Source organism: Lineus longissimus, chromosome 3 (assembly GCF_910592395.1).
Source record: "Lineus longissimus chromosome 3, tnLinLong1.2, whole genome shotgun sequence".
Classification (NCBI taxonomy): Eukaryota; Metazoa; Nemertea; class Pilidiophora; order Heteronemertea; family Lineidae; genus Lineus; species Lineus longissimus.
The window spans coordinates 5,924,182-5,934,447 of NC_088310.1; the positions used below are offsets into that span (position 1 = coordinate 5,924,182).

Below are 10,266 nucleotides of genomic sequence, written 5' to 3' on the forward strand. Positions count from 1 at the left end.
CCTAGCTTTCATTTAAACAAGCCTAATCAATGATATAAATGGCATTTATAAACATTTATCTAAACAGACTTTCCACATTTATCGTCGCCGAGATTCCGTCACGCAGGTTGATGTCTCCAAACGACTCGTGTCTTCGCCGAGCAGACGAGAGACGAACAAAAGGATGTGACATGGGAGACATTGTCCAGCCCACTTCCGGCAGATTGAGATGACCCAGATATGTTGAGATATCAAAAGGCCTCATGGAAATAAGGTAATTGGTGGACAGTAGCACAATTAGTGGTCGACATATCCCTCGTCATAGTGTGATTTACATTTTGACTGGTCTCAATTCCCACGACGCCTTTTGTGAATGCATAAAATGGCCCGCTCCGAGAAGGCGGTGAACATAATCTGATGGGTTGGGAGAAGTTGTCGGACGAAAAGGAAGGCAAACTCTGGTGAGGGGTAGGGACATCCGGGGTGGGAGAGGGAGGTGCGTCACCATGACGGCCTGCTAGTGTCACCCTTGACATGTTGACTGTTCTGTCGAGTTAACATTTTCGTATACGTCATACGTTTACGAATACGTTCGGGAATCTCAGCGTCTCTGATAGCTTTGAAAATTAACGATGATCAACTGAATATCATCATTAATTGCTGATTATCGTGAGAAACGTTGAGAATATTTATAGAATGAGACAAAATAGTTTTACTTGCTGTTTATTTACAAAACTTAAGCAATGCCAAACATTCACTCACAGCACAATATCTTCATATTTACAACTATATTTTAATACATCGTGGATGCAATTGATATCAATAAATACTGCTCAAAGGACTTTCATTCTCATTCTCACTTCCCGAGTAAGCGTGTCACCCCCGGCCCTTCCCTATACCCACACACGCGCCTGTTGTGAAGTAAAAGAAGTTATTTTTTCATGGATAAATTCTGATTACATTTCAAAGGTTTTTCTAAACATCTCTATTTTTACAGGAAATCTTCGCCCATGGGAACAATGATTTATAAACCGAGATGTAAATCAGACTATCAAAACCAAATGGCTTAAGGAAAGTCCTACCCGGTACGTTCATGATCCATGGCGCCAGTCTAAGGACAACTGACTTCGCCTCCAGAACCCACAACATAGTTACACTTTCTATAAGGTACAATATTTACATTAATTGAAAACTATTTCACCAACAAACACTTATCTTAATTAGTCAATCATTATTAAAGTGTAGTTGTTACCGGGGCGTAATGGCAACCAGGTTTTCTCAGCGCCAAGAAGGCCCGCCACTCAGTCAGCCCAACTCTTGTTACAAGAACATTGGCTGCCTCCAAACCGTTCGATAAACGATCAATTGGGGCCCATCTCAAGATCTTGAATTCAATTCGCATTGTTTACCTTGGGATTTCGATCTCATGTACAAATTCATTAGTGGTCCAGGTAAAGAGGGACCCTATCAAAGTTATAATTCCTCAAATTCGCTTGAAAAAACTAGCGGGGTTTAGCACATGACTCAGTCGATTTGACCTAAACCCCATGGAATTCGTAGGTAAACCGAAATGCAAAAATACAAAAAAGACAGTCTTCATTCGCTACCAGCATCATCATTGGCATCATGAGGAAATCAGGCGACATTTTAGGACACTATATTCATGACATCCTTGACTGGTTTCTGGCATTGGACTGTTCGTATCCAAATCTAACGAAATCATACAACGAATTGAGATTCAATTAAATTATCGCACAACTTCCCTGGGCAATTTACTCGAGGATAGTCTTATTCCAGGCGAAACTACACGATGCCCGATTGTTCCAGGTTGTCCTATTTTGGTAGAATTATTATGTCAATATGTCAGTTTCTCATGCCATTTTCACACGAAGTGCAACAACTCGCCAAACAAACAAAATTAGCACCTTTGTTTAATAAGTCCTTCACTTCGCGCTCAAGCTCCGATTTAATGCATCTAATCTCAGCAGGCGCCGCGCGATGTCCCGACACCGTCCTCGATTTAGTCACAATCCAACGACGGTCCTCGGATGAGCCGCTGTAGACGCACTCGTGGTCGCATGCAGGGAAAATCCCGTCGTTTTCAGATTTTAAGGTATCTTGCACTATTTTGATAACACCAGGAATGGATTCAGTCAAGTTTTTGAGCCATGCACTTGCACTGTTTGATTCTCCTGATCTTTTTCCTCTGGAACTTTGGTTTCATCCCAGGACACCGGAGCGTCACCGTAATCCGTGAATATCGCTTTGGTTTGCAGAAACCACAAGATTTGAAAGCGGCATTCCCACTAATGTCTTTCTTGTCACTTTTTGGGATGAAAAACGAATTGCACTGTCCATAACAGAATCGGTTCATGATTGTACTTCGCAAGCATCCTTCAACTCGGATGACTTGTTTTAGCGGTTCAGTTTTACACCATTCCTTTTTGAGGTAAGTTTTTCTGGTGACGGTGACGGCCTTACGGCTGCCACGGATAACATCCTCGTCATAATCCGGTGTCTTCGAACTCAAATTCGGTTGGTCCTTCAGTGGATTAGCTGCTATTTTCTCCTGTAGACTCGGTGGTAAAACAACGGCTTGGCTGCGTCCGCGCCTACGGCGGAGTCGTCTGCTCGTATCCACGCTCATCACATGGTGGGCAGCCATAAGGAGGAAGACTGTCAATGTCAGCCACGATTTCGCTTGGCACACCATTCTGAAGGAGAGCAAAGAAGGCACTGATCAGTTTATTATCACAATCAGGTATATATATATGTTAAGGGGGAAACCTGAGTCAGTTTTGTTATTTATTCAAGCATGAGAATCAGTCGTTCGGGCGCCAAACCTCCGTGTGTTAGCAGCCCGCCATTCGGGCAGGTAGTTTTAATGACTTCGGGTGTCTGCCGGACTTTCACGAACTCGCCAAACATTGTCCGAAGTGGTGTTCCGAATATCACCGATTCTGATTCGATACCGATAAAGCATCTTGATTGGTCTAAATAGTTGAAAATGATTATCCTAAATGTTTGGAATTGTTCACAACACCACCTGTGAACATCATGTCGTCTGCGCGCCTTTTTGCCTGCAGACGCGTCGCCAGGTTCGTGGTTCAAAAGCACTTAACCATGCAATAAATCTATTCAGATTTCGATAGGCCAAGTTTGACGTTTATCTCTAGTCAAATTTGAATTACTGGCGCCAGACCCTCCAAGCAAGCCCAGCGAAACAAGCAGAGAATTTTGTGACGTCAAAAAAAACAAAAATAGAAATTCGTCTCCATCTCACGCGGATCGAGACAGGATACAAGGCCAAGATCATAATCACGTTATCCAGAAGCCTTTTAAAAGCAACTATGAGTTTTTGACACAAAAAAATTTTCATTCATGTCCAAGGTCTGTTGCCTTGTTTAATTTCTATTCCCGCGGGCAAGAAGAAGGTGCTAATATATTCGTCTCTGAAGGTGAGAGTTTTCGCCGCCTAAAATCTCCGTGGCATGGTGCCAAGACCATACGTGTTCCTACAATAATCACAGTCGTTCTGTAATTGGCGGACTCTTGTCGCTATTTGACAATATGATACACGAAATAAGACGACGGATGGCAGAGACAAGCCCAGTCCGTATATACTACAGGACATCAAGTCATGACGGAATTGAACGACGACAGGTCCCCAAACACGTGTTTGGTTTTCTTATATCCCACACGGTGAAACCCATCCAAGTACCAATGAATACTTTTAGGAGCAAATCAGATCTAGAATAATTTGAATTTTCACACAACGATCATTAGTGTTAAAGGTATCCGTCCGATCACAAAATAGGAGTCTTCGCACCGTCATATCCATTGCGTGTTTGAGCGAGGACCGAAGACGATCGCACTGGAGACCGGGATGATCGAAGACAGTCGCCTCAAATGAATGTTGTGCAGCTGATTAGATTTTTTTTCACTGACGAAAATATTTTATTTATAACCCCTGTGTGTTTGTTTTAAACATTCGGCACTTAAAGTTTGTCTCAATAAGGCCGGCGTTTCTCTTTTTCTTTACCTAATTTACGTACGTTCTGGGTAAACCGGTCTTTCACTCAGCGCTAAGATATAATAAGTTGGCCAATCTTATAATCACTGGGATATAAACTTAACCATTATTAGGTTAATAACGACAGGTTCGCCTGACATGCGAGGCGTCCATTCTCAAAGGCGCCAGTGCTCTGCGCCAGGAACATATAGCGCCTCTCTCCGGCACGCAGGCAGCTCGCCATTTCACTGACTTTCAGACCTCTATAGGCCACGGAGGATCCTCTAACCCACTTGAAAGTTATGGAGTGCCCCTCTCAAACAATTTGTCAATATTTTGGTCGCCTGCTCCAGTCATATTTCAATGAAAGTAGAGGTGAGAACTACAAAAACGTGTTTGTTGTCAAATAATTATTTATATCTTGTGTCTTGATAGTCGCCAAACTTGCAGCATATGTTCATTGAAACCTTTTGTTTCATTCATTCCGAGAGACTGCCTTCTGCCACGTATGTCATTGAAGGACTCCTCTAGCAGTCTAGGAGACAATCAAACTGCGATGATCATTTTTACCGCAGCATGGCGGCGAGAGGTGGAAGAACCTCATGGGGACAGTGTGCTTGGCGCCAAACTTTAATATGGGCGCGCCATTGCGTCTTCAGGACGAAACAGCAAGAACGCACATTTGAAGCTTTACCCGGGGCTTTACCTTCGTCGGGAAAGATTCAAAGTGGAAAAAATATCTGAAACAATCTTAAGACTAATCACTCGTTTGCTCGGACCCTGCTTCCAGCCCATGAGTCGTCAGCGAGTGTCGCATGTCGACATGGGAGGACAGGCTGTCTTGTCGGGCGACGGCAGACTGTCCTGAGGAGACGGTCTAGTATCATGTCACTTAATCCAAGAATTGTATTTATCTTGTTTAATTCATGTTATCCATTAATCCAGGGATCAGTGGAATCTTAATCCCTCAAATAAAACATTACGATGAGTTATTGAGACAATTCAAGACGACTCGAGACAACAGTCAACTCGACGATTGAGTCGTAAAGATTGCGACGCGCCAATATTTCAGACTGGTGTAAAACGTATCAAGATCTGGCATAGCAATGTTTCAAGAGGTGAGGTTGTTCCGCCAAAGGGAGGTTCGCACTTCAGCCTGAAGATTTTTCTCATTGGTAATAATAACCAGTGTTTATGGAACAACCAATCAAATTGTGAGTAATTATGAAATTGTAAGGTCGTTGTGGTGTGAAAGGGTTACAGCTTTCCTCTTTTGACCGCAGAGAACTCCATAAATACCAAGAACGACCGAATGGTTGTCGCTAAACAGGTGAACACGTTTTTAATTGCCTAACCGGAACGAAACTACTTGTTGCATTCATGAAACAAGTGTTTACCTGTGATTCAGACTCCTGATGGATCTTGAAGGTGGTTGTGAGAAATGTCCATGAGAACATGGGAATCATAGCAATAACCCAGTGTTTACAGGGATTGTTTGCTTTGTGAGCTATCAAGTTGTCGCAATGTAAATGTACTTCTTCTTTCATGAAAAGGAGTAATGAGCTTTATGTAACATTCTTATCAAGACTCCCACCTTGGAACCTTTTGCTTTTCAATGATGGCTTCGCTGTTGTTGGACATTTAGCACTCTTTTTGAAGAAACCCTGTTCAACCGGTCCATTCATGTCACCACCCTCAACGAGTGAACTATTCCCGCTGCAGAGCTTGTAATGATTAAAAATCCCGCTGGAAATCGGAAACGACAGAACAGAACGTTCTATGATCTAAATAAAACACGATGTGCGAAGACAGCCGGCTACATCCCCGTTTCTTGGTGAGTTGTTGCACCCATGTTTAGCCATGTTCAAATCATTGGCAACACCAATCCCAATAAATCCAAAATATTTGCACGGTTTGTAACAAAGGGATTACATAGTCGGTAAGATTTCTCGCGAAAGAATTCTTGAGAATGGATGAAACCGGTGGAGGGGATGTAATGGGTGAGTTATCTTTCAAGGTAATAGCCTACTCAGAGGTATTTTGATGATGAGATTGCGGTTTTGGGTGCGATATGTTGGAATGCGGATTGCGTATCTTCGGCGCCAAACGCTTGTTATGTTCTACAGATTGAAGAATTTTGAAAAGTGAATTGAAAGATAGAATAGAAATTCAGAATTTGTTGATTACAACGTGCCTTGAATTGAAAGCGAAGACAGAATGTTTCAGAAATTTCATAGAATGGTTGAAAATATTGTCCAATCACAAAACAAAAGAAATTTTCCAATCGTGCCCATGCAATGCCAAAATATAATGCCTGATATGAATTCTTGCTAATACTAGTAATTTTAAGTTTTCTCTGAGCGGTCAACCCCTGGCCGTCAACTCCATTCAGAGGGAACACACTACGGTGTTGCTTTAGTTTATCAGGCATCGGGCGTCGTCTTCCAGGATCGTACTTGAGAGAAGACATATGCACATCCTACTGTCGTAAATACGTCAATGTCCACACCTCGCTGTAATAGCTGGCCTCTCCGATCGATGGCCAATATTATCTTTGAGCGGTAAATTGTCTCTTCATTTCTATGAAATAACCGGACTTATGTCTCGGAAATAGCAGTGGAATTTGCCTATCATAAAATCTACCATCTGGTTAACCATTAGGTCACCGGGCGAGTCATTCTGGTGCGATATGATTTTTAAATGTCGCCAATTTGTCAAGTTTTATTCTATTTCTTCAGCTCTTAAATGCTCTTAAACGGTCAACGATTATCAAGAGCACAAGATCCGGTCTCCACTTTGGCTCAACAAGTGGTTTATTGCAGTATAATAGTTTAATACGTTGATTATTGTCTAACTCTGGAACCGTTGATCGGCAGGGGTGCCATAAACACAGACGGTCGGGTTGTCCAACGAAAGTCTACCGCAAAGACAACTTCAAAGGGATATTTACAAATTGATCCATTGAATGATAACAAGGTATTGAAAGGGAAAATGTAAACAAACAATCAAATCATTAGACAGACGACAGCCTTGATCGTTCCTGGGTGGAAGCTCCGAACAGCGCAAGTGGAATAGTCTCGCGCGGGTGAATGGTGTCCGGATAGTAAAGAAGCGCGTGCGTTTTACTCTCAAGGACTTATAGAACTTATATATTATAAATTCAAAAATGTGTGTTAATTTTCAATTTCAACAATGTACCTAAGGTTCCTTTAGAAATTATACTGTTAAGTCACAGCCTTTGCCGCAGAGCCGGTGGATGGAGGAAGACTAAAATGCGATACGATTTTGGAGGTACCGAAACAGAGATAGGTATCTTGACAGTCATCGATCATGGCGAGGTTGCGAGACTTTTTGTCTGGTTGACAATGTCCCGGGGACTATGTTGACCAAAGAAGACAACCAAGATGTAAATTAAACCATGTTTGAAACAATATCTTGGCTATGCTAATAAGTGAATTGATCGTGCGCGAAAGAGGCGGCGTCCTTGGGCGTGGTCTTTCGGTGTTGCCCGAAGACACAGAAGACGAGGACGTCTGCGCAGATTGAGGCGTTGTTTGTCTTTCTAATGTTTCGCCGAGATCACGAAATTGACAGTACCGCGGTGAGCAAAAATGCTTTCATATAGTAGACTATGTCTCTCGGACGTAATCTGCCCCGCTTTCGACGTAAAACAATGTACATATTGTTTTCGGAAAAATCTAATTTTTCCCTCGATTAATTTCACTAAAACAGTCCATTGGGTCAGTGCGTTTTCAACTGAATTTTGTTGTGGAATCGTTTTTGTTTGCTGATATCCCCGCCAGCACTACAGCTATCGAGCCTTCCTCACAAATTTCCAATACCGTACTTTACCAAGATTTTGGAGAAAGGGAATTAAGAAACACTAGTAACTAAGAAATTGTCATTTTCACAACTAAATTTGTATTGACAGTTGGAGGAGACACCATTCTGATATTCTGATAACCTCTAGATCTGTATTTAGCAATTAGTATAAATACGCGGGTAAACACAAACATCAAAGTGTCACAACAAAAGACTAGCTTACCTGTCGTCTGCTCTTGTCTCGGGTCGGGCTAAAATCAGGCTCGGCTGAAGACGACGAAACAAAGCCGGGGTGTGAAATGCGAAGGTCGTTGATTGTTCCTTCAATACCGGGGCCAACTCGACCAACACTTTAGAATCTTACTCGCCACGAAGTCGTCCAGGACATGTTCCGTGTGCTAAAGGAGACAGTATGGACTCCCTAGACTCGACCAAGGCTTTATAAGCAACGAATTCGCGAGTTTATTGTGGCAGCGCCTAATTGTCCGAAGGTTTGTGAAGACTCGTGGCGAAGTCTTGTTATCTGTTGTGAGTGCCCGAGCTGGCGACGGTGAACATCGGACCCGCAGAGATCTGACTCCAGAATATTTGTATTGCCATGATATAGAATACAAATTGTTCACAAATAATCATCGAATAAGCCATTTTATGGAGGTTACCCCTCTAACCGATCCAGCAACCGAAATGAATGGTTGTGACGCCATTTTAGGGACAATCTAAACCATGGAATCACGTTCATTGTCTTTTGACTTAATATTCAAACCTAAATTAGGCTATTAATCTTTATTACTTTTATTAGATAAGACCATACATGTTAATAACGTATATTTCGGCCAATGAACTGGCATCCTGAGCTACAGGGCCTTTCACTCGGGATGTAGCCTTGTCTAAATCTGATGGCCCATTATTTGTTCATCCTCTGAGTATGAAAGACAGCGATACTGAAGCGATAGTGCGCATAAGGACGGCCGAGGCTTGACTCCTTCTGATTTAGTCGAGGGCGGGGGGTTGGAGAGAATAATAATGCACTGGCAATTTTAGCGATATGAAAATGTATAGTCTATGATTGATTGGTAAGAATGTCGTCTAGTAATTAATGTTCTTGGAGACTGTAATTATAAATAACTTATTTCTCAACAGTAAATAATGAAGACGGTGTTTTGAGATTGTGAAGTAGAAAATATGATAAAAAGATACATTCTGTAATATACTAATCGGCATCATGCCGATTTGTCTGCATAAACTAGCTTCTGGCGGGTGCAAATTTTATCCAGTCATTGGTTCACTGGAGAATATTTGGTCGACCTATATAGTACATGCAAACTACACTCCGGACTCGTGGACCGGCCTCGTCCTTCGCCCGAGGAAAGACAATCAGGAGAGCCGTTTGAAGGAAAATGTCTCTACACACAGAGACTCTTTTGCGCACATTTGATTTAGATGGCAATTGGTCTCTACAGCAATGCGCCTGAATCGTCATCGAGTAAGATAAACGGACCCCTTTTGGAGGGGGTATTAATTTTTTGATAAGATATACGACCCTGTCCGCAAATTGCTGCCTCCTTGGTATCAGACCATGCCACCGCCTAGGGACTCCGATAGAGTCTTTGGTTAGGCCTTCTGCTGCCAAACCATCGACGCCAGAGAGCAGGAACTACAAGAGACACACTAAATCTAATGCAAAACTTTAAATGATTTCATTCAGGACAATATGCTTATCTCTAAGTTTATCGTGTCGAAAATTTCTTCACCTGAATGTGGTCTAGTTCCATTCACAAATTCAATCATCCCCACTTCTAGGAATCATGTTTGGCAGCTCTTACTGATAGTGTTCCACATTTATTCACATTGTTGCCGTTTTACTCATGTTGGTAAGAACATTTCTCTACAACATTCCGCGAGTCCGAGTGGCGCGTAAAGTTGTAAGACGTCGTCTAAAGAGCTTCTTGAATCAGCGCCAAGGGAGAGGGATTTGTAACCTTACTAATCCAGGAGACCACATGGCTGTCTCAAGAGTCAGAGATGCAGAACATACTGTGTTCGAGGAGATTTTAAGTGACTGGCGCCTTCGGATATGTTAAAAGATTCCAGTGAAAATCGCTACCAAGTGACTTGTTCAAGATTACAAGCAAGCTCATTAAACTTGTAAGCCCATGCACTACCTCCCGACGTGTTCCTGGAGCTTTGAGCGCAGCAAAGACCACATCCAACCCATATATTTTGCTGAGGCGATCCCAAGCGCAGCCCTTCATTTCACCGACTAACTAAGAATGAATAAAAACTAGTATCTATAATTCTTGGTATCATTGATGATGCGATTCAGAAAATCTCAAGGGATGACCAATATTTAAGAAGACTATGTGCACCTAAATATCTTTCAGTTGATGAAAATGTTCGACCTTGGACATACATAGATAGTACCAAAACTTTATTTCATTCATTTTGCAAATTTC

General features: G+C 42.2%; 1 protein-coding gene across 1 annotated transcript; it reads right to left on the bottom strand.

Annotated features, from left to right (window-relative positions):
• Positions 1–686: 686 nt before the first annotated feature.
• LOC135485552 (gremlin-2-like) lies at positions 687–8,167 on the bottom strand. The gene is made up of 2 exons (XM_064767674.1): positions 8,037–8,167; positions 687–2,693 (listed from the first exon to the last, which is right to left on the bottom strand). The coding sequence occupies exon 2, from the start codon at positions 2,690–2,692 to the stop codon at positions 2,129–2,131; it is 564 nt and encodes a 187-aa protein (XP_064623744.1). The 5' UTR covers position 2,693; positions 8,037–8,167; the 3' UTR covers positions 687–2,128.
• Between the last annotated feature and the right edge of the window lie 2,099 nt (positions 8,168–10,266).

What these genes read in the sequence shown, in the direction of transcription:
- LOC135485552 (XM_064767674.1), bottom strand. Translation starts at nt 2,692, where the DNA reads ATGGTGTGCCAAGCGAAATCGTGGCTGACATTGACAGTCTTCCTCCTT.